Here is a 27,096-nt window from a genome sequence, read left to right as displayed (position 1 = left end):
ACGGCAGGAAAATGGCCTCCAGGAGGAGTGGATTCATGGTGTAGGCATCAAGCCCCAGCAATAACCGTGGAGGCAAAAAAAAAAAAAAAAAAGTTCACTAGGAGCAGGGGAATTATACAGGCATTCTGCCCTGGCGCCAAGCACATAAATGAATGAGCTAAGATTAATTCAAATAGTTAGAATTTAAAAAAATTTATATGGTTATTTTTTCTCCCTAAACAACACCTGCATAAGGCTTAGTTTTTAAGGTACCAAGTCACATTTCATAAGGTATATATCATTCCTATAATAATGTCGCTTGCTTCATTTAAACATTGTAAATAATATTTGACTTTTTTCAGATGCAACAGCAGTTGGAACTAAATATTGTGAGAGAACTAGAAGAAGGTATGTTGCCAAAATTTGTTATCTAGTTCAACTTAGATATCACGGTTTTCTGAAATAAACTGTAAATAGTAAATGGCATCTTTTTCCATTGCGTGGGTAAGTGTAGTAGTAGTTTTTCCTAGATAGATCAGATGGAAAATGTGAACACATAAGCATTCACAATGAAGAAGGTATTTGTTTCTCATTTATTAATCATGTTCCATAGCTTTTTAAAATTCTCAGAAAGGGGTGGGGGGGACCGACCAGTCAACGCCCATGTTCAGCGAGGAAGCAATTACAGAAGCCAGACCTTCTACCTTCTGCAACCCTCAATGACCCTGGGTCCATGCTCCCAGAGGGATAGAGAATGGGAAAGCTATCGGGGGAGGGGGTGGGATATGGAGATTGGGCGGTGGGAATTGTGTGGAGTTGTACCCCTCCTACCCTATGGTTTTGTTAATTAATCCTTTCTTAAATTAAAAAAAAATAAAGAAAAAAAAAAAAAAAAAAAGAAAGGGGTGGGGGTAGATAGCATAGTGGTTATGCAAAGGGACTCTCGTGCCTGAGGCTCCAAAGTCCCAGGTTCAATCCCTTGCACTACCATAAACCCAAAGTTGATCAGTAAGACAAACATATAAAAAAGAGCAAACAAAAATGCTCTCAAAGTCCATTTATCTCTTTTTTATTTTTAGCCATTTTTATTTTTATTTCTGTCATTCCTAGACTCATCCTGTAGTACCTATAAAGTTAGAAAACAGTATAAAGCCAACGACATTTTTATTTTCATTTTTGTTACTCCACAGGTGGCATTTAGATCTCCTGTCTTTTCACTGTCATTGCCTTTTGTCCTCAGGAAAAATTCCACATGACTTAGCATGGATGGAAAACATACACATGAATTTGGGTCTTGTCTTACTGCTTACTTTATCTTGACCCCTTGCTGTAGCATCTAGCCAAACTAGACTCTTTATAAGGCCACAAGGGTCCTTTTTTTTTTCTCTCTCATCATTGTTATTGGGGTTTACAGTGGTTTACACTGCAGTTATTGACACCTGGGCACAATTTCTCATCTTCCTGTGAACGTTCTCTGCAGAGCACTTCACCTACAACCTATGGCTTTTACATCATGCAACAGATCCCCAGGGTGTTCTCAGCCTCTCTCCTCTCTCAACCTCCTTCCCCAGAATAACTTTCCTTTCTTTGCTTTCTTTCTGTCTCTTTTTTCCTTCCTCCCTCCCTTCCTTCTTCTTTCCTTCCTTCCTTCCTTCCTTCCTTCCTTCCTTCCTTCCTTCCTTCCTCTCTCCCTCCCTTCCTTCCTTTCTTTTTTGCCTCCAGGGTTATTGCTGGAACTTGGTGCCTACACTACAAATTCACTGCTCCTGGTGGCCATTTTGTTTTTATTTTTATTTTATTGGGTAGCACAGAGAGAAATTGAGAGGGGTGGGGAAATAGAAAGGGAGAGAGAAGACCTGCTTTACCGCTGTGAAGCATCCTCCCTGAAGGTGGGGAGTTGGGGGCTCAAACCCAGATCCTTGCATGGATCCTTGTACTTAGTACTATGTGTGCTTAACTAAGTGCACTACTGCCCAGCCCCCCAGAGTCATACTATGCCCAGACCAATTTTGACTTTGTGTTCTACCTCCCCATCCCTATTTATTAAGTCCTGCCTATAAGTGAGATCATTAGGCATCTGTCCTTCTTTTAGTTCACTTCATTTAGGATGATATCTTCAAGTTCCACCTAAGATGACTTCATTATTGTTTTTTTTAATTTATTTATTCCCTTTTGTTCCCCTTGTTGTTTTATTGTTGTAGTTATTATTATTGTTACTGATGTTGTTGTTGGATAAGACAGACAGAAATGGAGAGAGGAGGGGAAGACAGAGATGGGGAGAGAAAGATAGACACCTGCAGACCTGCTTCATCGCTTGTGAATCGATTCCCCTGCAGGTGGGGAGTTGGGGGCTCAAACCAGGATCCTTATGCTGGTCCTTGCACTTTGTGCCACATGTGCTTAACCCGCTGTGCTACCACCCGACTCCCAGACCTCATTATTCTTAACAGCTGAATAGTATTCCATCTTGTATATATACTACAATCATTTTCGCCACTCATCTATCATTGGACATCTGAGTTGCTTCCAAGTTTTGGTGATTACAAATTGTGCTGCTATGAACATGGGTGCACATAGATCTCTTCTGACGGGTGTTTTTGTCTCATTGGATACAATTCCCAGGAGAGAAATTACTGCATCACAGGGTAGGTCCATTTCTAATGTTCTGAGAAACCTCCAGAATATTTCCCATAAGAGTTGGTCCAATTTACACTCTCGTCAGCAATGCATGAGTTTCCCCCCGACCCACCCACATCTTCTCCAACATCGGTTGTGCCACAAAAGTACTTATCTCTGGCTTTTTGCACACGAGTCCTCCCTCTATCTGGAATACTCCTTCCTTATCCTTCAAGTCATTAGTTCACATACCACCTCTTCCCACTCAAAGCCACACAAATAGGAGGTCCCCAGTGTGGGTAGTAGTGGAGCCCTGATTTATACAGACACACATGTGGAGATTGCCTATTTGCTCTGAAATGTGTAGGGTCTTATGGCTGAGAGTCACCTGTGCTGTCTTCACCTTGAGGTAGTGCCTTAGTACGTGGTGGTTCAGTACCTGAATGAAGAATGAGAAAAATCAGGTCTGAGGCTTAACCACAATGACTTCAGTCTGGGATTAAGGGCAAATTTATAGTTAATAGTTACTTTCTATTTTATATCGTAGTCATACATAAATGATTTTTTTTTTTTTGCCAGAGCACTGCTCAGCCCTGGTTTATGGTGGTGTGGGGGATTGAACCTGGGACTTTGGAATTTCAGGCACGAGAGTCTCTTTGCATAACCATTATGCTATCTATCCTTATGAATGATCTTCACTTTAAAAATATTTATGTGTGGGCTGAGGAGATAGTATAGTGGTTATGCAAATAATGTTTTATGCCTGAGACTCTTGAGGTCCCAGGCTCCAAAGTCCCAGGTTCAATCCCTAGCACTACCATCAGCCAGAGCGGAGCAGTGTTCCGGGGTCTCTCTGTGTACCGTTTATTCTGTCTCTTTATCATAAAATAAATGAATGAAATTTTAAAATGTATTTATTTTATTTGGTAGAACAGAGAGAAACTGAGAGGGGAAGGGGAAGTAGATAGGGAGAATGAGAGATATCTGCAGCTCTGCTTCACCACTTGTGAAGCTTCCCTCTGCAGGTGGGGACCCGGGGCTTGTACCTTGTGCCACTGATAGGCCATCACTAGCCCCCAGTGCTTTTAATTTTTTGTTTAAATATTTTTATTTATTTATTGCTCCATTTATTTATTTTCCATATCTTGTGGTAGACAACTGATGTTTTTTTGTCAAATGCTTCCTTTTCTTTTCTTTTCTTTTTTTTTTTACCAGAGCACTGCTCAGCTCTGATTTATGATGATGCAGGTGATTGAACCTGGGACTTTGGAGCCTCAGTCATGAGAGTCTCTTGGCATAACCACTATACTATCTATCCCTGCCCCATTTATTTACTTTGGATAGAGACAAAGAGAAATTGAGAGGGAAGTGGGAAATAGGGGGAGGAAGAGACACCTGCAGCCTTGCTTCACTGCGGATGACAGTCTCCCCCTGCAGGTGGGGACCAGGGCTTGAATCGGGGTCCTTGTGCTCTATAATGCGTGTGCTCAGCCAAAGTGTACCACCAGTGGGCCTCAATTTTTATTTTTTAATTTTTTTATCTTTATTTATTTTTGGATAGAGACAGTAAGAAATTGAGAGGAAGGGGGAGACAGAGAGAGATACCTGCAGCATTGCTTCACCACTAGTGAAGCTTTCCCCCTGCAGATGAGGACCAGGAGCTTGAACCCGGGTTCTTGCACATTGTAACATGTGTGTTCAATCAGGTGCTCCACCACCTGGCCCACAGATTTTTATTTTTAACCCTGGTAAAAGCTTCAATTAATTTTATTTAGCTATTTTTAAAAAATATTTATTTATTTATTCCCTTTTGTTGCTCTTGTTGTTTTATTGTTGTTGTTATTGATGTCGTCATTGTTGGATAGGACAGAGAGAAATGGAGAGAGGAGGGGAAGACAGAGAGGGGGAGAGAAAGATAGACACCTGCAGACCTGCTTCACCGCCTGTGAAGCAAATCCCCTGCAGGTAAGGAGCCGGGAGCTCGAACCAGGATCCTTAAGCCGGTCCTTGCGCTTTGCGCCACTTGCGTTTAACCTGCTGAGCTACCGCCCGACTCCCTTTACTTAGCTATTTTTATATTTATCGATAGCAACATTTTTTTTGAGGAGATGCTATTTTACAAGACAATATTGTCTCAGAATAGCATTACTTCAGGGATACACTTTTACATGTCCCCAAAACATGCATCTCACCTGCCAAATGTCAATGTTCTCCACTGTGTCCCTTCCCCATTTTCACCCCCCTCTCCCTTTCCCTTAGTAAATTTCACATTTACAGATTATATGGGATTTAAGAAACAAAGCCAGGGGCCAGGTGGTGGTGTACCTGGTTAAGTACAAACATTACAGTGTGTAAGAACCTGGGTTCAAGCCCCTCATCCTCACCTGCAGGGTGTCTCTCTGTCACTTTTTTTTTTTTTACTTCTACTTTATTTTTACTTGACAGGACGGAGAGAATATGAGAGAGGAGGAGAAGGAGGAGGAGGAGGAAGAGAGAGAGAGAGAGAGAGAGAGAGAGGGAGGGAGAGGGAGAGGGAGAGGAAGAGAGAGAGAGAGAGAGAGAGAGAGAGAGAGACCTGCAGATCTGCTTCACCATTCTTGAAGCATTTCCCCTGCAGTTGAGGACCGGGGGCCCAAACCCAGGTCCTTGCTCATGGAGCTATGTGCACTGAGTCTGCCAACCACCTAGCTCCCTGAATTTCTCTGCTCTATACAATAATAATAATAATAAATATTAAAAGGGAGTTGGGCGGTAGCACAGCAAGTTAAGCCACGTGGCACAAAGCACAAGGACCAGCTTAAGGATCCTGGTTCGAGCCCCCAGCTCCCCACCTGCAGGGGAGTCGCTTCACTAGTGGTGAAGCAGGTCTGCAGGTGTCTGTCTTTCTCTCCCCGTCTCTGTCTTCCCCTCCTCTCTCCATTTCTCTCTGTCCTGTCCAACAACGATGACATCAATAACAACAACAGTAATACCTACAACAATAAAACAACAAGGGCAACAAAAGGGAGTAAATACATAAATAAATATTTTTTAAAAAAGGAAAAGAAATAAAGCCAAAGAAAAGTGAGGGTGAAACTAGCATATACTTTAGACAAAGAATATAATTCTTTGTTTTTCTTTCCAGCTGCTGCTGAACTCGAGCCAGAAGTTTCTGCGTCCTTCCTTCTGTCATCTACTAATAAGTCACACGAAACTCAGGATCTACTGTTGAAAACATCACAAGAGTATGTAGATGTTTTGAAGAAAAACTATATGATCTGAAAGATATACTGAACAATCTATTTACTGGGATGTTCCCATTAAAAACTTTGTTTTCCCTTCTTATGTCATATGAAACTTATAGTCATTTACTTTTAGTTAGAGGCAGAGAGAGAGAGTAAAAAAAGACCACTACACCAAAGCTTCCTTCAGTCTGGTATGGGCTGGGCTCAAGCAGTATAACACTATATGTGTATGATGAAAACTGACATAGTATTTTAAATTATATTTCTTCATCTTTAATCCTTAAGCAAATACAGTGAATGAAATCCAGCACTGTTGAGTTTTACATATTCAAACTTCTTAAACACAAGCTGTTTCAACAGAACAGTGTCTTGACATCCATGTAAGGCATCTAATAGTATTGATATCTTTTTTTTTTTTTTTTTTAGGTATTTGTTTCTTTTTTCTTCCAGAGTTATCACTGGAGCTCAGTGCTGCTCCTGGAGGTCATATTTTCCCCATTAAAAAAAAATTGGATAGGACAGAGAGACATTGAGAGAGGAGAGGGAGATAGAGAGGGAGAAAGACCTGCAGACCTACTTCACCATTTGTGAAGCAACATCCCTCCAGGGCTGGAGCCTGGGTCCTTGCCCAGGTGCGCTACTGCCTGACCCCCATGAGTTTGTATTACTAGATGCAGACCTAAATATTTAGACAGACATAATTCTGATCTATTGTTGCTCTGGATATTGGTGAAAAGGCACATCTTGGTGGCCAGGATGGAGGCTGTGAATGAAATATCAGACTTGGCTTCACATGACGGACTTATACTCACATATACAACACAACCATGGCTAGAGGTTTTCATGCATATCTATTCTTGACAAGACCTGGTAAGGCTGTCACACAAACCTGAGACCCTACACAGAGGAGCTGATTGCAGTGCGAGGCACCATGCAGCTCACAATACCCTCCTTGAATTACTAGTGATCCTGCTCTGTGAGCTTTCAGCCCAGAAGCAGAAAACACAGATTTTGACAGGTAACTTTGTATTAAGCTACTGTGAACTCTGACCTGAACTGGGAGAGGTTGACAGAGACTTAAGAAACAAGTAGGGAGTCAAGGAGGTAGTGCAGCGGGCTAAGCGCACATGGTGCAAAGTGCAAGGACAGGGCTAAGGATCCTGGTTCCAGCCCCTGGCTCCCCACCTGCAGGGGGGTCGCTTCACAGGTGGTGAAATGGGTCTGCAGGTGTCTTTCTTTCCCCATCTCTGTCTTCCCCTCTTCTCTCCATTTCTCTGTCTTACCTAACAACGATGATATCAATAACAACAATAATAACTACTACAACAATAAAAAAACAAGGGCAAAAAAAAGGGAAAATAAATTTTAAAAAAGTCTTGCTGTTAAAAAAAAAAAAAAGAACCCACAACGACCCTGGGTCCATGCTCCCAGAGGGATAGAGAATGGGAAAGCTATCAGGGGAGGGGATGGGATATGGAGATTGGGTGGTGGGAATTGTGTGGAGTTGTACCCCTCCTACCCTATGGTTTTATTAATATATCCTTTCTTAAATAAAAAATAAATTAAAAAATATATTTAGAAATAAAAAAAAAAGAAGGGAGTCGGGGTGGCGCAGAGGGTTAAGCGCAGGTTGCGCAAAGCACAAGGACTGGCATAAGGATACCGGTTCCAGTCCCCGGCTCCCCTCCTACAGGGGAGTCGCTTCACAAGCGGTGAAGCAGGTCTGCAGGTGTCTGTCTTTCTCTCTCCCTATCTGTCTTCCCCTCCTTTCTCCATTTCTCTCTGTCCTATCCAACAACATCAATAATAACTACAACAATAAAAAACAAGGGCAACAAAAAGGAATAAATAAAATAAATCTAAAAACAAATTTTAAAAAAAAGGAAATAAGTAAAAGAGGGCTGGGGAGATAGTACAATGATTCTGTAAAAGTCTTACATGCCTGAGGTTCTAAGATCCCAAGTTCAGTCCCCAGTACCACCATAAGCCAGAGCTGAGCAGTGGTCTGATCTCATTCTTTCTCTCACACTCACTCTGTGTCTCTCTCATTAAAATAAATAAAATATTTTTTAAAATAACTAAAAGATTTCAACTTCATTTAAACTCCCCACTGTTGAGAAATACATTTTCATACAGTGGTTTTTAATTTTGATTTTTTAAAAAACCTTTTTAAAAAATATTTATTTATCCCCTTTTGTTGCCCTTGTTGTTTTATTGTTATTGTTATTGTTATTGATGTCATCATTGTTGGATAGGACAGAGAGAAATGGAGAGAGGAGGGGAAGACAGAGAGGGGGAGAGAAAGATAAGACACCTGCAGACCTGTTTCACCTTTTGTGAAGCAACTCCCCTGCAGGTGGGGAGCTGGGGGCTAGAACCAGGATCCTTACTCCTGTCCTTGTGCTTTGCACCACCTACACTTAACCCACTACACTACTGCCCAACTCCCTTAATTTTGCTTTTTTTTTCCTTTCTGTCAAAATTAACTGAGAGTAATAAACATTTCAAAAGAACAAAATATTTTGAAATGAGGACAAAAGGAAACCTTTTCATTTTAATGATTAAATTGTTCCAGTTTTGGCCAGTAGACCATTTCAAGCTCATTTAATGCCATCTTGAGTATGGCCTTACATTCTTGTACTAAGTTCATCTTGATTTTTTTTTTATGCCCAGTCCTGAAATCACGTATTTTATAGATGTAACAGTTGCTTTTATTGGTAAAGTGACATTTAGAAATCAAGATCTGGGGCGCTGGGTGGTGGCCCCCATTGGTTGTGTTCAAGGACCTGAGTTCAAGCCCCAGCTCCCCACCTGCAGGGAGGATACTCCACGAGTGGTGAAGCGAATCTGCACGTGTCTTTCTTTCTCTGTCCCTCTCTATCTCCCTCTACCCTCTCAATTTCTCTCTGTCCTAACAAATAAAGTAGAAAGGGGGGGGGGGGAAGAGGGGCTGGGTGGTGGTGCACCTGTCTGAGCACACGTTACAATGTGCAAGGACTGGGGTTCAAGCCTTCACTCCCCACCTGCAGGGGGAAAGTTTCACGAGTGGTGAAGCAGTGCTGCAAGTGTCTCTCTGTTTCTCTCTCCCTATCTCCCCCTTCCTTTTGATTTCCAGCTGTCTCTATCCAATAAATAAAGTTAATAAAAATAATAAAATTATTAAAAAAGATAAGAAGCCTTGAAAAATAAAAAGAAATGACCACTATGATCAGTGGATTTGTAGTGCTGGTACTTAGCTCCAGTGATAACCCTAAAGGCAAATAAATAAATAAAAGAGTAGGAAAAGAAATCAAAATCTGAGCACTAATTATGTTGGTGTTCATATTACTCAGGTTTTCACTGCCCAGAGTCTCAGTCAGTGAGTAGGTGCCAACATGCATATACTTGTCCATAGTGAAAACTGTGAATTCTTATAAACATTTCCAACTAGGGAGTTGGGCAGTAGCGCAGCGGGTTAAGTGCAAGCGCAAAGCCCAAGGACCAGGGTAAGGATCCTGGTTGGAGCCCCCGGCTCCCCACCTGCAGGGGAGTCGCTTTGCAAGTGGTGAAGCAGGTCTGCAGTTATCTATATCTGTCTCCCCCCCCTCTGTCTTCCCTTCCTCTCTCCATTTCTCTCTCTCCTGTCCAACAGTCATGACATAATAACTACAACAATAAAACAACAAGGGCAACAAAGGGACTAAATAAATATTTAAAAAACACTTTAAATTATAGTGTAATTACGTATAGGTCTTTAAATTGTATTGCTCAAGCCCATCACTGCTATCTAGTCAACCCTTTGTACATAACCAGTCTCTTAGCCTTGCTTCTACACATGTCCTCTCCATTCCAAACGGGACTTTAACACTCAGTGATCAAAACTATTGCTGGGTACTCACCTAATAAAATTTTTACTGCCTTTTGACTTTTCATTTATTTAACATTGATTTGGAAGAGTATAAGATTTAGGTGTGTGTGTATACTGCTTACCATACCCACCAACAAATTTCAATGTCATTACACCCCTCAACCTCTCTTCCCCACTTCCTGGTCCCCATCGCCTCTGATTACAACTGTAGTTTTCACAGAGTCCAAAATTCAGTTTGACTAATATTATTTCATAGCCTGCTTGTTTCAGTTATATTCCATATTTGAATGGAACCATCTGGCTACTGTCTTTTGCTTTCTTTTGTTGAGAGAAATTGAGGGGGCTGGACGGTAGAGAAACGGGTTAAGTGCACGTAACGGGAAACTCAAGGATCAGGTAATGATCCCGGTTGAAGCCATGGGATCCCCATCTGCAGGGAGGTCGCTTTGCGGTTGGTGAAGCAGGTCTGCAGGTGTCTATCTTTCTCTCCCCCCTCTCTGTCTTCTCCTTCTTTCTTGATTTCTCTCTGTTCTATCCAACAACAACAGCAATGGCAACAATTACAATAACAACAACTAGGGCAATAAAATGGGAAAAATAGCCTCCAGGAGCAGTGGATTCATATGTAGTGCAGTGCAGGCACGGAGCCCCCAGCGATAACCCTGGAAGCAAAAGGGAGAGAGAGAGAGAGAGAGAGAGAGAGAGAGAGAGAGACACTTGCAGCACAACTTCGTTGCTGGTGAAACATCCACTCTGTAATTGTGACTGGGGGCTTAATTTAAGCCTGGGCCTTCCCTTGCTTATGTATTCAACTAGCTGTGCCACTGCCTGATCCCAAGTTTTATAATTACACCCTTCCTTCCTTCCTTCTTTCCTTCCTTCCTTCCTTGCCTCCACAGTTGGGCACGCTGGGGCTTGGTACCAGCACTATGAATCCACTGCTCCTGGTGGCCATTTTTCCATTTTATCAGATAGGACAGAGAGAAACTGAGAGAGGAGGAGACAGAAAGGGAGCAAGATAGATTATCTGCAGACCTGCTTCGCTGCTTGTGAAGTGTTCCCCCTGTAGGTGGGGAGCTGGGGGCTCAAAGCTGGATCCTTGCACGGGTCCTTGTGTTTAGTACTATGTGTGCTTAACCGGGTGCGCTACTGCCCAGCCCCCTAATTTCTTTACGTATTTTGGAGATAATTCCCTGTCAGATGTGTGATATGCAAGTATCTTCAACTGTTGGCTTGTTGTGGTAGCTTCTTTTGATGCAAAAAACTTTAATGTCTCGATCTTTAATTTTTGCTTTAATTTCCCTTGCCAATGGGATTATATATATTCACATCTGAGTACTACTCCTCTCTCTTTTCCTTTCTCCTTCTCCTTTTATTGTGATAGAGGTTGAAACAGAGAAAGACATTTTCAGCACTGTTCCATCATTCATGAAATTTCTTCCCTGTAGATGAGAACCAGTGCTCGAACCCAGGTCCGTATACATGCTAACGTGTGCTCTACTGGGTATGCCAGCATCTGGCTCCATTTTCTTCTATGCATTTCATGGTAGATGTCTAATTGCCAAGACTGAAATAAATTTGGGTTAGATGTCTAATTGCCAAGACTGAAATAAATTTTGGGTTATTTTTTGTGCATGATGTTAGCTGATGATTTGGTTTCTTATATTGAGGATTCATTCAGTTTTCACAACATCTGTTGAAGAGTTTATCCTCTACTGTATATATATTTTTTACTATATTATCATATTTTAGATATCCATATACATTCTGGTACATGAACTGTTGGGGATTGAACTTGGGACTGCATGCTTGAGAGTCCAATGCTTTATCCACCTACTGGCCCACTATACATCAGAGACTATTTCTGGACTTCTTGAGTGCCTTTTTTGTTTTTATACCATAATGTCTTTTTTAAAAGTATTTTGTGTATTATGGGTAGAGGTAAATTGGGAGGGGTGGGGAAGGTAGAGGAGACACCTGCAGCACTGTTTCTTCACTGCTCTTGAAGCTTCTCCCTTACAGGTGGGGACTAGGGACTCCTTTTTTTTTTATCTTTTTTTATTTTTATTTTTTTGCCTCCAGGGTTATCGCTGGGGCTCAGTGCCTGCACTAGGAATCCACTGCTCCTGGAGGCTATTTTTCCCCTTTTGTTTATCATTATTATTGTTATTGCTGTCATTGTTGTTGGATAGGACAAGAGAGAAATCAATAGAGGATGGGAAGTCAGAGAGGGCTAGAGAAAGACACCTGTAGACCTGCTTCATTGCTTGTGACCTCCCTATAGGTGGGGAGCCCAGGGCTTGAACCGGGATCCTTACACAGGTCCTTGCACTTTGGCCATGTGAGCTTAACCCACTGCGCAACCACCCGGATCCCGGGAACTAGGGATTTTAATAGAGCTCCTATTGCATTTTAGCATGTGTGCTCTACCAGAGGTGCCACCACCTGGCTCCTTAACAATGTCTATTTTGTTTTTGTTATCACAGTTTCAATTTAAAAAGTTTTTTATTTATAAAATGGAAATATTGACAAGACCATAGGATAAGAGGGGTACAATTGCACACAATGCCCACCCCTAGAATTCCCTATCTCATCCCCTCCCTTGATAGCTTTCCTATTCTTTAACCCTCTGGGAGTATGGACCCAGGGTCATTATGGGGTACAGAAAGTAGAAGGTCTGGCTTCTGTAATTGCTTCCCCGCTGAACATGGGCATTGGCAGGTCGATCCATACTCCCAGCCTACCTCTCTTTCCCTAGTGGGGCGGGGCTCTGGGTAATTGAGGCTCCAAGATTCATTTTTCCATATTATGTATAGTTTGAATGACAGCAAATGCCTCCATTTATAGACTTTTCTGGCTTTTTTTTTTTTTTTTTTTTTTACCACCAAGGTTATCACTGGGGCTTAGTGCCTCCCTGACAACTCCCAGCAGCCATTTTGTTTTCCTTTTTCTTTCTTTTCTGATAGAGATGGAAACAGAACAGGAAGGAGAATGGAAGAGACATCTGCAGAAACAGCTCCACTGCAGATGGGGACCAGGGGCTTGAACCTGTGTCTTCTTGCATGTTAGTGTGTGCTCTATAGGGAGTGCCACTCCTGGTCCCTCTCACTATCACTTTCACTGTTCATGATCTCTTGTGGTGCCATACAAATTTCACGATTTGGTTTTATTAGTGCCATCGAGGTTTTAATAGGGATGGCACTAACTGTAACTTGCGTTAGATAGATGGTCATTTCAACAATACTTATCATTCCAATCGATGGGCTCACGCCATCTTTCTCACTCACTCACTGCCATCAGGGTTATTAGTAGGGCTCGGTGCTGGCATTATGAATCCACCACTCCCAGCAGCCTTTTTTCTTTTTTCTTTTACTTAATAGGACAGAGAGGGGGGTCAGGGAGAAAGAGACACCTGCACAACTGCTTCACTACTTGTTAAGTGCCACCCCCTACCCCCCATCCTCAAACTTGGGTCCTTGCACATGGTAACGTGTGTGCTCAGCTGGGTATGTCACCGTCAACCCCCATCCTTTTTTTCCTCTCTTTTTTAAATCTTTATTTGTTGGATAGAGACAGTCAGAAATTGAGAGAGAAGGAGGTAATAGAGAGGGAGAGAGACAGAGAGACACCTGCAGCCCTACTTTACCACTTGTGAAGCTTTCCCTCTGCAGGTGGGGACCAGGGGCTCGAACCTGGGTCCTTGCACACTGGAACATGTGTGCTCAACCAGGTGCACAACCACCTGACCCTTTTTTTTTTTTTTTTTTAACAGAGCACGGCTTACCTGTGGCTTATGGTGGTGCAGGGGACTGAACCTGGGACCTTGGAGCCTGAGGCATGAGAATCTCTTTGTATAATCACTATGCTATTTACCCCCACCCCCAACATCCATTTTTTATCTTCTATTTCTAATATTGTCAGTTATAGTTTTCACTGTAAATCTGTTTCACCTTTTTTTGCTGAATTGACTTCAAGAAATTTTATCTCTGCAGTGCAACTGTAAATGAGACTATTTCCTTGACTTCCCATTCCTCCAAATACCTGTTCGGTATAGAAGTGCAACAAATTTATATATATTGTTTGCTACCATTTTACTGAACTTACTGTTTTTACATGAAGCCTTTCGGGTTCTGTATATATAATAAGTCATCTGCAAATCACAATAATTTTACATCGTTCTCTCCCCATCTGGACTCTTTATACACCGCCCCCCCCAATTGTTTTGGTTAAGACTTCCAAGACTATGTTGAATAGTGGTGGTCATTCTTGTCTTATTTCACATCTTAGGGAGAAAGAGCAGCTTTCCACTACTGTGTACGTTAGCTTCGAGTTTGTCAAGCACAGCTTTTATGATGTTGAGGGATGCTGCTTCTAGTCCCACTTTATTAAAGGTTTGTATCATAAATAGGTATGGAAATTTACTGAGCTTTTGAAGCCCCTTTTGATATGACTTTGTGTATTTGTTTGTTATGCGGTACATTGCATTGGTTTGTATCATAAACAGGTATTGAAACTTACTGAGCTTTTAAAGCCCCTTTTGATGTGACTTTGTGTATTTGTTTGTTATACGGTACATAACATTGGTTTGTACAAGTTAGATGATTCCTTTATCCTTGGAATGAATACCACTTGTTCGAGAAGGATTATTCTCTTATTTTTTGTTGGATTCATCTAGCCAAGATTCGTTCTTCCTTTCTTCCTCTCTTAGTTACCAAAACAGTTATCACTGGGGCTTGGTAGCTGCACTACAAATCATTTTTTGGGGAAAAAAGAAATAAGCTGCTTATCCAAGTACTTTTTTTCCCCTTTCTGGATACAGAGAGAAATTGAGAAGGTAAGATAGAGACACTTGCAGCACTGCTTCCCCCTGGTGAGGCTTCCCATCTCCAGGTGGGGACCAGGGGCTTGAGCCCAGGTCTTTGCACATGGTAATACATGTATGCACTCTACTGGGTGCACCACCACCCAGCTCTGTTGCTAAGAATTTTTTTTTTTTTTTTTTTTTAGGGATATTGGCCTATAATTTTACTTGTATTGACATTTCCTGCTTTGGGGATAGTGTGATATTGGTTTCAATACACTGGAACTGTCCTCTCCCACTCCTTTTATTTATTTTTTTTTAGAGATTAATACACATTAATCCTTTAAAAATTGAGAAGGCTTCATTAATGAAGTCATCTGTAGCTGAGCTCTTATTGAGGAAAATATTGACAATGAATTCGCTATCTATATTTGCAATTGGTCTGTTGAGGCTGTCTTCGTGGTTCATATGTGAATGGTTTGTGGTTCTAAAGATGCATCCATTTCTTTCAGATTTTTTTCTTCTCCCCTATCATTGCTTTTTGGTTCTTTCTTACACAAATGCAAAGGCTTACTCTAAAATACACATAAAGGCAGGGAAATCACCTTTGGATAGTGCGCTGCTTTGTCTTGTGCACAAGACAGGTTCAAGCCCAGCCCCCCTGCACTGAAGGGAAGGTTGGTACTGTGATTTCATTCACTCTCTATCTAAAAAAAAATAAAAGCTTAAATTCAAATATGCTGGTCATCTAAATTGTATACTGTGTAAGTGCAATCACAACGCCGCACAATCACTGCCACTACCTAGTTTTAGAATTTTTCATCAGATACCCTCTGTGCACCAAGCAGTCACTCTCTGTCCTTCTCCTAGTTGGGCTCTGGTCACTGTTCATCTTCACGTCTCTCTGGATTTATCAGTTTTGGATGTTTCATATTATCGATAATCATAAAATATGTGGCCACATCAATTCAATATCAGAAGACTGATTTTTAAAATTTTAATAAAAATAAGGGCAGGTGATGAATAGAGAAATGGCCCTGCGTTGTTTGATCCAGGGTTTCAGTTTTGAATTGCAAGAGTGGGACCCATTTGAGAGAGTTTAAGAAGATGCCTTGATGAAATTAATTAAGTACTCAAGAAGATGTGGGAAGGTCACAGTTCTGTGTCAAGGGCTTTGTAACACAGCACAACCCAAGTCCACCTCAGACGTCCCTCCACCAGTGACCTCTGCTTCAACTCCCAGCATCGGTGTTCCTCATAGTGAGTTTCTAAGTGCCCATGTGACAAAGAGGAAGACAGTGGGTGCATGGTCCCCACATACTACAGTCACATGGACACCGCTGACGGTCAGACCCAACAAGCTCTTATCCTAGGTCATGCCCACCTCAAGGTGATGGGACACTGGCACCAGTTGCCAGTGTAACCACCAATCCAATGAGTTTCCTGAGACATTCACACCATCACTTCCCTTGTCTGGTTTAGCTACAGCCTCTTCCTGTGAGAACTCCACAGAAACTTTGCCTCTTGTTTTCCTTTTATTCTTATCCCAAACCTTCTTTAGAAAAAAAAAAAATGGTGGCATTGTTCATAGGTTGGTTTCTTCAGAATACTTTTAGTGGTTTCCCTGGTTCTTTCTCTAAGTCGGATGGACAGGAGCGTGATCAGGAAGGTCTTGGCTTCCGACACGAGCAGGGAGGGCAGTCAGTGGGTCAGTCTCTTCCCTCTGCTCCAGGAAGGGTGTACCCCACCCTCAGTCCGGCCTGCAGAGCAGCCCCCTATTCCTAGTGCCTCCCCCCACCCCCCAACCCATTCCCACTGCTCAGGTGACATCAGAAATGGTTCCCGGCAAAAACACAGCTGGGCTGGCACTTGGAGGAAGACAAAATGTCACCTGGACGCAGTGTGTCCACAGCATACATTCTAATATCTTATTAGTTATCTGAATCCGTTAGGAAAAAATTAGAAGCTATGTATAAAACTTAAAAAAATTCAAGTATCAAAAGGCTATTCAGATCAATGTTTAAAACAAGCTGCCACAGAGAGGAAACTTTTACAAAGGTTTACTGAGTTTGTTCAGCAGAGAGGGAGGGGATGGAGCAGAGGGTCACAGGCTGGAGTAAAAAGGGTGAGCAAGGCCTTGCCCAGCAGGGTGAGTGGTCAAAATGGTGGCCAGGCCACTCTCTCTCTGGAGAACAAACCATAAAGTGCGCAGCCTGGGCCTCCCTCCCTGGGCGTCCATCCTTGAGCTACCAGGTCTCGGGGAAGCTGCCTTCTGAGGGAGCGCGTGGACAGCAAAAAAGAAAGCAACAGGACAGAGCTGAGGGGCCTTCCAGAAAGAAAGGAAGCAGAAGGGGTCAGTCGCTACAGTGTTGACTTAGTTCTTTTTTTTTTTTTTTTTTTTAACCCTGTGCCTCATGGGGTGGAATCTCTAAGTCAGGGAAACTGAAGTGCCCCTACCCACACAGGGACAGGGCTATGGCCCCCGCAGTATGAAGCAGCAGCAGTGTTTATTCAAGACACGATCATGAGGGAATCTGGTCGTGGTTCCCTCTCCCTGGACAGGGTGCATCTTGATGAGTGATCCAGTAGAAATATTTTAAACTCTGATAAATTAAGTTCATAAAAACCACTCCCTTCACCTGGCCCCCAGCCAGGCCTCCACCAGGGCTGCACTTGGTCGTGCGAGCTTGGCGCGCCCTCTGGTGGCAGCACGGAAAAGCACAGTCTGAGGCCAGCAGGGAGTTAGTCCCTGGCTGGAGGGAGAAGCTGGGGGCCCCAGAACTACCCAGCCCTTGTCCTTGGGTAGTTGTCTCTTGGCAGATGAACTGGCCCTTGGAGTGGCCCAGTATCTCTTCCAGAAGGTGTGGTTCCCTCTCTGCGGATGGCCTGTTACCAGTCCACTCTGACAACCTCTTGGAGATGGAATTGCATCTTTAGACTTCGGTGGAGAACAGGATACTCTGTCGCTTGCTGTCTGGGGCAGGGATGGCCTCCAGCTGCAGGAAGTACAGCAGCACATGGACCTGCCCGGGCGGAGCAGAGAAAAAGACAGTGGTTCAGAGAGTTCGGCCTGGTAACTGAAGCCCTATGTCCGGCTCAGGGTGCTGGTGACACCAGGCCCTCGGTGGGCCATGCATCTCAGTCGCCTCCCCTGTACAATAGGGATGCGAATGAGTGGTGGGACCCAGGCTGGGACTGGCAGAGCCTGCCTTCTCGTACCTGGGACATGACTTCCAGGGACCAGCTGTCAGTCATGGAGATGGGTTGGCTGGGGTTGGCAGGGAGCTTGCTCTCCTTCTCTGATGGTCGAAGTAGTGTGGGGCCGAAGACTGTGGCGAGGTTGTGCAGAGACATCTTGTTGACCGTCTCCTTTTCTGCCACCCTACAGAGGGCCAAAACAGAGGGTAATGTTTCCGGCAGGGTATCAGGCAGAAGAGTGCTCAGGGAATTTTTGCCTAGGGCTGGGTCCCTGTCTCATCCAGCTGAGGAGGAAGGGTCCTGTCCCTGGATGTACTGAAAGCAGAGCCCACCTCACTTCTGGTTTTCTGGGTCAGTAGGGGCCCAGCAAGTAGCTGTGCCAGCTCTGAGCCATAAACTGGGAGCTGGCGTGTCTGAGATGCCCACTAGCTGTGACCAAAGCATCTCACCTTCACTTCAGGCAAAGAGAAAGGAGGTGGCAATGGCTCGGTGGGGTGAGTAGCCACAGGTAGGGGTGGGAAGACAAGGGCCAGGTACCAGGGAGTTTGATGGAGCCAGGGCACAGAAGGACACGCCCTGCCCTGCTACTGAGGATCCCGAGGGAGCACTGGAAGCGCTGGGGCTACCTTTTCAGATGGTCCAGAAGAAAAAGGAACGTCAGCAGGTTGGCCTCTGGGAGTGACAGCAGCAAGTTAAGCATGCAGCTCTCCTTTGCAACAGGGTCTGAAAGAGCTACAGAAGGGCAGTGTTACTTCCCGGGGTCACAGCCAGGAGCTGGAGGCCTCTCCAGGATGGTAGTGGGGGGGCCAGACGACAGTGTCAGAAAATCAGGCCAGCATAGGCCATGTGGCTCATACAAGTGCTGGTCCAGAGTCACTGTGAACAGCTGTCTTTCCTGTATCTCAAGTGAGTCAAGGGCACCACAGGAGCCAGCAGTGCCAGCTGGGTACAGCTTCCCTCTGGGTCAACTTGCACAATCCCATCAGGGACCTTAGTTCTGAAGAAGCTAAGGCAGGAGAGGTCGGGCAGGGGACAGAGCAGGAAGAACAAGGGGCAGGAGGGTTATAAGAACCTAGCCTAGGGGGTCGGGTGGTGGTGCAGTGGGTTAAGCGCACAAAGCGCAAGGACCGGCATAAAGATCCTGGTTCGAGCCCCTGGTTCCCCACCTGCAGGAGAGTCGCTTCACAGGCAGTGAAGCAGGTTTACTGGTGTCTGTCTTCTCTCCCCCTGTCTTTCCCTCCTCTCTCCATTTCTCTCTGTCCTATCCAACAACGACAACATCAACAACAACAATTATAACTACAACAAGGGCAACAAAAGGGAAAATAAATAATAAAAAAAATTTTAAAAAGAACCCCGTCGGGAGTCGGGCTGTAGTACAGCGGGCTAAGCGCAGGTGGCGCAAAGCACAAAGACCGGCATAAGGATCCCGGTTCGAACCCCGGCTCCCCACCTGCAGGGGAGTCGCTTCACAGGCGGTGAAGCAGGTCTGCAGGTGTCTGTCTTTCTCTCCTCCTCTCTGTCTTCCCCTCCTCTCTCCATTTCTCTCTGTCCTATCCAACAACAACAACAATAATAACTACAACAATAAAACAACAAGGGCAACAAAAGGGAAAAAATAAAATAAATATAAAAAAAAAATTAAAAAAAAAAAAAAAAGAACCCCGTCTTGGGGCTAGGTGGTGGTGCACCTGGTTGAGTGCACATGTTACAGTGTGCAAGCAAGGATCTGGGTTTGAGCCCCCCATCCCCACCTGCAGAATGAAAGCTTCTTGAGTGGTGAAGCAGGGTTGCAGGGGTCTCAGTCTCTCTCCCTCCCTATCTCCCCATTCCTCTCAATTTCTGGCTGTCTCTATTCAATAAAGATAATAAAGTTTAAAAAAAAAAAAACAAACCCAGCCTCACCAAGTCCCAAAGTTCCCTCATCACTGGGTGTGCACTGGGCCCTTTCCAGCAGGGGAAGGCCAGTGTTCAAATGTCCTGGGGCCAGGGTGTGTTCTTAGACATGCTCCTCTCGGCTGACTTAAGAGTCAGTCAGGCCAGGCTAGAGGCCTTATTTGATGGGAGGAGGACTTGGGGCTCAGAGACAGGGCAGGTGTTCCAGTAAGAACTGAGACCTCGGGGGGCGGGTGGTGGCGCAGCGGGTTAAGCCATGTGGCGCAAAGCTCAAGGACCGGCGTAAGGATCCCGGTTCGAGTCCCCGGCTCCCCACCTGCAGGGGAGTCGCTTCACAGGCGGTGAAGCAGGTCTGCAGGTGTCTATCTTTCTCTCCCCCTCTCTGTCTTCACCTCCTCTTTCCATTTCTCTCTGTCCTATCCAACAACAACAATGGCAACAATAATAACCACAACGAGGCTACAACAACTAGGGCAACAAAAAGGGGGAAAAAATGGCCTCCAGAGCGGTGGATTCGTGGTGCAGGCACCGAGCCCAGCAATAACCCTGGAGGAAAAAAAAAAAAAGAACTGAGACCTCCAGAACCCAACTCCAGCTGTGTCCACCATGGTGCCGGCAGTTTCCTGTCCTGTCTCTTTGGAGAAACAGGTACAGCAAGTGGCCCTACAGGGATGGGCAGAGGCCTTCCAGGATGGGCTTAATTCTGGATGTTCCGCCACATGCAACGAAGGCTGAAACTCCGCTCCCCCTTCCCTCCCTGCTGACGGCCCCAAGGGCATCGATGGACATGGGTTGGGCACTGCACCCCCCCCCCCACTCACCGATGCCCTCAGTGAAGTTAGGGTAGAACTCGTCAGTGAAGAGGGGCTCAGGGAGCTCTCGGAAGTAGAGTTTCAGTGTGCCAGCGATGGCGTTGACATCCATCTCACTCATCATCACCGAAACATCCTTGTTATCTGGAGAGAGTGTGAGGATGGAGTGTGGCCCAGCAGGCTCCCAAGGGCCCGGTATCTGGTCTGCACTGAACACCCCGGTGTGCCTGGCCTATTAGCAGCTTGTGTAACTCTGCCCGCACCCCACCCCTCCAGGACAATGGAGGTTGCCAGGCCAGCGGAGCAGCACAGGGCAGTAGTCAGAGGTACCCACATCCTCTGAGAAAACAGACGCTGGGGGTCGTGCTATCAGCCTCAGGCAGCTGGGGTACTTTTCACCAGCATTTTAGTGTACCAGGCCAAAGGAGACAGAGGATCCACAGCACCAGCAGGAACCAGGTCTCCACAGAGTCCCTGGTGATGCTTTAACCTCAAAGTGGGCAGGCGATCACACCTCACAGACCCCAGTGCTTCAGCTGGTACCTCCTTCTAATCCCCTAGCCAAGCCCCAGTACCAGTTCCCCTCCCAGAAGCCCCTGCTTCAACTTATTAGCCAAAATCACACACGCATTAGCTGAAGAAGTGACTTTGCAAAACCTTCTGGTACAGCTCCCTCATTTGGGGGTTTTCTTATTTAAAGACAGTAACGTGAATGAGAGTACAGAGGCCACTGTAACAGGCTTGGGTGCTTACGTGAGCAGCTGGACATACCCAGGCCTCCACCCCACCCGGGACTGACACTCACTGACATCAAAAGCTGCTTTCAGAGCTTGGATGTCCGTGGCCACTCCAGACACACGGTAGATGCCCACTTCCTCCATGCCCCGACGCTCGATCTCCTCCACGCACTGGCGCACGATGTAGGGCACCTTGGACCGCTCCCTCCTGCAGGGGAGAGGAAACAGTGTCAGTATCAACGGGGTAGACCGATCAGCCATCTGCACACCTGACAGGGGTGTGAATACACCTGGGTTCGAGAGGCACACTCAGCCTTGTCATGTTTTCCCCTGTCCTCCAATATCATTACCATTGACCTTCATCATTTTTTCAAAATAACTATGTATTTATTTGACAGAGACAGAGAAAAGTCGAAAGGGAAAGGAGATGCAGAGGAGAGAAAGAGAGTATTGGTTTTGTAACACTGGTTCACTTCTCACAAGGCCTCTTCCCTGCAGGTGGGGGACTCGGGGGCTTGAACCTGGGTCCAGACACACTGTAGCATGTATTCTACCATGTGCACCACCATCCAGCCCCCACCTGTAACAATTATTTTTTATTTCTTTTTACTTGATAGGGTAGAAAGAAATTGAGAGGGAAGAGGGAAATAGAAAGGGAGAGAGTAGGAGAGGCACTGCTTTGCAGCCCTGTTGCATAGCTCATGAAGCTTCTCCCCCCACACCCCCTCATACCCTGTAGGTGGAACCAGGGCTTGAACCTGGGTCCTTGAGCTTGGTAATGTATGCCCTCAACTCAATGTGCCCCCATGGCCCCTTCATTTTTTTTTTCCTTTTTAATGGAGCTGGGGTCTTGTGCCTGAGCGATTTCATTGCTCTGCACTACTTTCTCCTTCTTTTTCTGTTGTTGCCTCATTGTCCTGAGGCAGCTTTTTCAGAGACAGAGACAGGTCAGTGAAACAGATCAGTCGGATGGACGGTGAGCTGCTTTGCCATGCACAAGCGACTCAGGTTTGAACTTAGCCCCCAACACCCTGAAGGGAGCTTTGGTAACTGTGGTCTTTTACATTCTTTCTGTCTCTTTACCTGAACTGAATAAACAAACAAATGGAATAAACAGAAGGTTAGAATGAAAGGTATCAGAACAATGATGCCTCCCCCATTGCAGTGGAGGCTGGACTCAAATCAGGCTCACATGGCAAGACAAAGCAGGTGAGATGTCTTGCCAGCCCTGGGTCATTTTTTCATTTAGATAAAGATGCACACACACATACAGAGAGAGAGAGAAAGAGAGAGAGAGGGAGAGAGAGAGAGAGACACGGAAAGGGGGGGAGAGAGAGAGAGAGAGAGACTCCATAGCAATAGAGCTTGCCCTCACAGTGAGGCTAGACATGAGCCACCAAAACAGCAAGGTACACACACCACCCAGTGAGCTGCTCTCCAGCCCCCGCTGTTAGTATGTTGAGAGGTTTTGCAGGCAGACTTGTTGAGGGAAGATCAGAAAGCTCTGCTGAATGCGTGTGGCCCTAGGGAGTCCAGTTAAGATCCCAGTCTTGGGCTATCAGAGCCACTTGCTGGACTGGAGGCAAATTCCCCAGCCCACCGGGGCTCTATAAGCTCTGCCCAATGAACAACTTCACTGAGTTACATCACTTCAGCACTCACATTCTAAATCCTTTTCCAATTCCACACTCCACACAGACTCTGAACTAAGGATGCTTCACAAACAAAAGATGGTTCTGCTCGGAGGAGCCCAGCAAAGCTCTTTTCTCAACCACCCCAATTAGTGGCGCTTATCTGGCAAGAAACTGGGCTCACACACGGTCTTCCGGAGGCACTGCGGGGGGTGGCTGGGGTGGGTTGTGACGTTTATACAATTAGTTGGTGGGGAAGGCCTGGCCCCTATGACCAGCTAGGTCAGGGGCCCAGAGCCAGATCTCATGCTTGGGAAGCCAGCGGATGAGGAGGAAGTGGCTCCAGGGCCCGGGAACTGCCCCCCAACTGACATGCTGGCTTCTCCAAGCAGCTGGTCCCTGCCAGAGGGACAGAGTTATCATCATTCCTTAGGAAGCCTGCCTGTGACAAATTCTAAGGGAGGGACAAAAGTCCTGCCCTTGTGTGGCCCCAGGAGTCATGTGGAGACTGCCTACCACACAGGAAGCAGCGAGGACGTGGCTGAGCTGCTGATGGGGGACAAGTTCTGCAGGCAACACAGGAGGCAGCTGAGCACACAGAGTCCTACAGGCCTGGGGGGCATCCGGTACTACAGGGGAGACCCCCCTATCCATCCTCTCCTCCAGAAGCAATGTAGAGGGGGGTGCCAGGAACAAGAGATACAAGTGTCCAGGGGCTTGCTACTCACTTGGTGACCACCGCAATCTTGACCCCGAAGACACCCGTCTGTTTTCGGGAAGGCATCCTCTTCAGGCTGAATTCTCTGCTGGTGAACTTGACTGAGAGTTTCACTTCAATCTGCAAGGGGAGAGAAGTGGTACTGCCTCTCATCTTCAGGCCTTCATAGCCTGAGTTACCAAAGGCTCAGTGTCCCGACATAGCTCTCTTCCACCCTCACCCCTACTCCCACCCCCCAGCAAGGGGCCACGGTCTGAGTGCAAACAGGCTCCTGGCATCTCAGAAAGAGCCAGGAATGATCAAGAGTATTTACAGAGCAGCTTCTGCAGAATCTTCTCATGCCTCTTACCCCCAGGGTTTCTCTCTCTTCCCCTCCTTCCCTTTCCTTTTTTTTTTTTTTTTCCTCTATTGCCACAAAGGTTATCAGTGGAGCTTGGTATCTGTACTTCAATCTCAGTGCCTTTATTTATTTATTTCTCCCACCCTCCCTTTTGACAGGACAGAGAAATTGAGAGGGCTAAAGGCAACACAGACAGGGTAAAGAGGGAGAGAAGGAGAGAGGGAGAGGGAGAGGGAGATGGAGAGGGAGAGGGAGAGGGAGAGGGAGAGGGAGAGAGAGAGACCGACCTGCAGCCCTACTTCACCACTTGTGAAGCTTCCCCGATGGAGGTGGGGACCAGGTCCTTGAACCAAGACTGAGCAAGGTAGCATGTGCGCTCTACCAGCTGCACCATGACCCAGCCCCTCTCTTTCTTATTTATGAGAAAAAGGATACAAATTAATACAACCAGAAGGCTACACATGATCCATCAAATGTTTATATGTAAGCACATATGCTCAAACTGTTGGTATGTATATTTTAAAATTATTTCTTCCCCCCTTTTGACACCAGTTATCCCTGGGTTTCTATGCGTACATGATTCCACTGTCCCTGGCAGAATTTTTTTTTTAAAAAAACAGAGGGTGAAAGTGGGGGGTGGGGTGGGACAGGGGAGACACCATAGCACTGCTCCACTGCTCTGCAGCTCCCATGCAAGTGCTCCTCTGTGGTGTCCAGGGCTTAAACCTGGGTCCTTGCATATAGTATGATGCATGCTCTGTAGGTGAGCTACTTCCCGGTATCTTAGAAGATTTGTTTTTGTTTTTGAACAAGTACTGCTAAGTTCTGCTCTATAGTGGAAGCAGCGATTAGACCTGGGATCTGACAGCCTCAAGCATGAAAAGTAATGGTCATAACCTACTGTGCCCTTTAATTATTTCTAAACCCTTCCAGGGCACCAAAGATTAATCAGGCCTCTCAGTTTGTATGGGCAGACCCTAAGGCCATGATCCTGCCTGTCCCAGTGCTACCACTGGAGCATGTGTGGAAGGACCCTCGGTACTTGGTTCATGGCTGTAATGTCAAAAATGTATACCTTCCTGCTCACAGCCATTCTGCTATGCAAGGCCCCGTTCCTTCCTCTAGTCACACCCCCAATGAACACTAGTCCCGGCTTAGCCTCTCTCCGGCTGAAGGCACTGAGGCCACTTTAGTCTTCTGGAAAGGATCTCAAGTCAGTAATGTTTTGTGGGTACATACCCCGTTCATGGCGATGACAGTTCGCTGCCAGTCTCTGTCCTGCAGGGTCTGGGGGTCCAGCTGAAAGTAAGGAGTCATGATCAGCAGAGGCTCTGGGGTCTATCCAGAGGCCCCATCCAAATAGGCCCAGCCCAAGCCTGCTACCTCTCCACAGCCAAGTTCTATCCAGAACCAGGAGTAGCCCAGGGAGAAGAGGGGGAGTCTCTATCAGCCCCTGGGAACTCAGATCCTCCTGCACTCAGGCCTTTGCTGTCTGGTCCTCTGGCTCACGCCAGTGTCCTGCCTCCAGCTCTTCTCTCTGTCCCTTCCTGAAAGGGAGCTAAGTCCATCCTGGCCACCCAGGGACTGGGAGTTCCCCTGCTTCCTGCCACCAGCCAATGGAAGGTGCTTCATGCAGGCCAGCAGGTAAATGGCTGAGATGACACTGTGGAAGCCCAGTGCCAACAGCCACATCTGCGAGCATGCTATCCAACAGAGGCAACACTGTTTTGTCCTTACTGTGCACCGGGGTTTGGCCTCCAGCACAAACCCTCCCTGAGGTATTGGGCTAGGCCCTGAAGGAAACCCAACCTTAAGCCAAAGTTAGTGAGAGGGGCTGGAGGAAGCCCACTACCTCTTCCCCTCCTTCCCCCAGAAAGGTGGCTCATGGTGTCTGACACTTTACAGCCTGTCCTGCCATAAAGATACCTGGTCCTCTGCAGTCAGACCACGTTGTCTGCCACTGTGAGACCCCACTCTTCCACCCCTCTGGGGAACACATACTCCATACTCGAGTGCTGGGCAGAAAAAACAAGTCTCCAGGGGAGAAAGACCTTGCTAGAAGAGTGTCTCCCAAGCTTTGAGGCAGATGAGAAGCTCAGAGTGGGAGCTGCCGTGACACCATATAACCTGGCACAACTCATCACATACCTCACGATTCCTGCACACAAATGTCTATACACACACACACACACACACACACACACTACCTCGCATGAAGCCAGATCTAGAGGAGTACACAGGAAAAAGCACCCCAGACTTACCCTTCAAAGGAACAAAACAGAAGTAATCACCTGAATCTTATGTAGGTGAGGAGACTAGAAAACCAGGCCCAGCTGCCTCTGCCTCTGCCTTAGGTGTGTGGACCCAGGCCTACCCCACTATACCTGCTCAACATGGCCGCTCATACTAGCACAGCTGGAGTGAGACTGCTTCAGCTCCCCTACCAGACTCCACTCCCCAGGAGACATAAGACACAGAAAAGCAGTAGTCTGTAGAGTCTCTGTTCTGGGGTTGTGTGGTTACAGGTTCCTATTCTGCACTTGTCCCACAAAGTTCTTAGGAGTCATATTCTCAAACCATAAGGGCCTCATGGCAAGGGACAGAGCCTATGAGCAGGGAAGGAAACCTCCCAGGCACTTCCCCACTCCAGTGAATCCTGAAGAACCGCCTCCCCCAGGGAGATGCCAGAGGGCCCCTCCATCCTCCCGACCAGACCAGGATGAAGGCAGTCCACTGTGGTCTATTGCCCCAACTTCCCAGGAAAGAAAGGGGCAGTGTGCCATCCCTGTCCCTTCCACTCCCAAAGACTGGGAGAGTTTTGGGCTGGGTGGTGGTGCACTTGGTTGAACACACATTATAGTGTGTAGGGATCCAGAGTTCAATTTCCTGGTCCCCACCTACAGGGGGCGGGAGGAGAAGCTTTGTGAGAGGCGAAGCAGTGCTGTAGGTTTCTTCCTCCTTTCCTCTCAATTTCTCTCTGCCTCCATCCAACATTAAAAAAGAAGAAAACGAGAACAAAATAAACAAAACACCACCATCACCACCACCAACAAAAAGCATCATGGGCAGGAGATATCCCTCCTTGGCCCTACAAAAAAGGCTAATTAATCACAGCTTCCTACCCCACTTGAGAGCCAAGAGCTAGCGAACACAGAGCACAAAAGACAGAGAAAGGCACTGACCAGGAAGCTCAAGTTCAGGACCCTGCCCCAGGAGCCCACCCAAAGAGACCACAACACACCCACTGCCCACCTTGCCCTTGCACACGAGGTTTCGGATATGGGTCCACAGGGCAGT

At 46.2% G+C, this 27,096-nt stretch overlaps 2 protein-coding genes across 4 annotated transcripts in view; one reads left to right on the top strand and one right to left on the bottom strand.

Moving 5' to 3' along the window:
• The window catches only part of LOC103118619 (ankyrin repeat domain-containing protein 26-like), a 74,773-nt gene extending 68,854 nt beyond the window's left edge, over positions 1–5,919 (top strand). For both annotated transcript variants that reach the window (XM_060193343.1, XM_060193342.1), the window contains exons 23-24: positions 342–387; positions 5,720–5,919. In XM_060193343.1, coding sequence (XP_060049326.1) covers positions 342–387; positions 5,720–5,856 — 183 coding nt within the window. In that variant the 3' untranslated portion in view covers positions 5,857–5,919. The remainder of the gene's footprint in view (positions 1–341; positions 388–5,719) is intronic.
• An 11,036-nt stretch (positions 5,920–16,955) lies between these two features.
• Positions 16,956–27,096, bottom strand: part of BCR (BCR activator of RhoGEF and GTPase) — a 148,554-nt gene continuing 138,413 nt past the window's right edge. For both annotated transcript variants that reach the window (XM_060193330.1, XM_060193331.1), the window contains exons 17-23: positions 25,039–25,098; positions 23,470–23,579; positions 21,179–21,318; positions 20,383–20,517; positions 18,292–18,397; positions 17,687–17,849; positions 16,956–17,490 (exon numbers count right to left, since the gene is read on the bottom strand). In XM_060193330.1, coding sequence (XP_060049313.1) covers positions 17,401–17,490; positions 17,687–17,849; positions 18,292–18,397; positions 20,383–20,517; positions 21,179–21,318; positions 23,470–23,579; positions 25,039–25,098 — 804 coding nt within the window. In that variant the 3' untranslated portion in view covers positions 16,956–17,400. The remainder of the gene's footprint in view (positions 17,491–17,686; positions 17,850–18,291; positions 18,398–20,382; positions 20,518–21,178; positions 21,319–23,469; positions 23,580–25,038; positions 25,099–27,096) is intronic.

Source organism: Erinaceus europaeus, chromosome 6 (assembly GCF_950295315.1).
Source record: "Erinaceus europaeus chromosome 6, mEriEur2.1, whole genome shotgun sequence".
Classification (NCBI taxonomy): domain Eukaryota; kingdom Metazoa; phylum Chordata; class Mammalia; order Eulipotyphla; family Erinaceidae; genus Erinaceus; species Erinaceus europaeus.
Note: the sequence above shows the minus strand (reverse complement) of the source record. Positions and strands in the feature narration are given on the sequence as shown.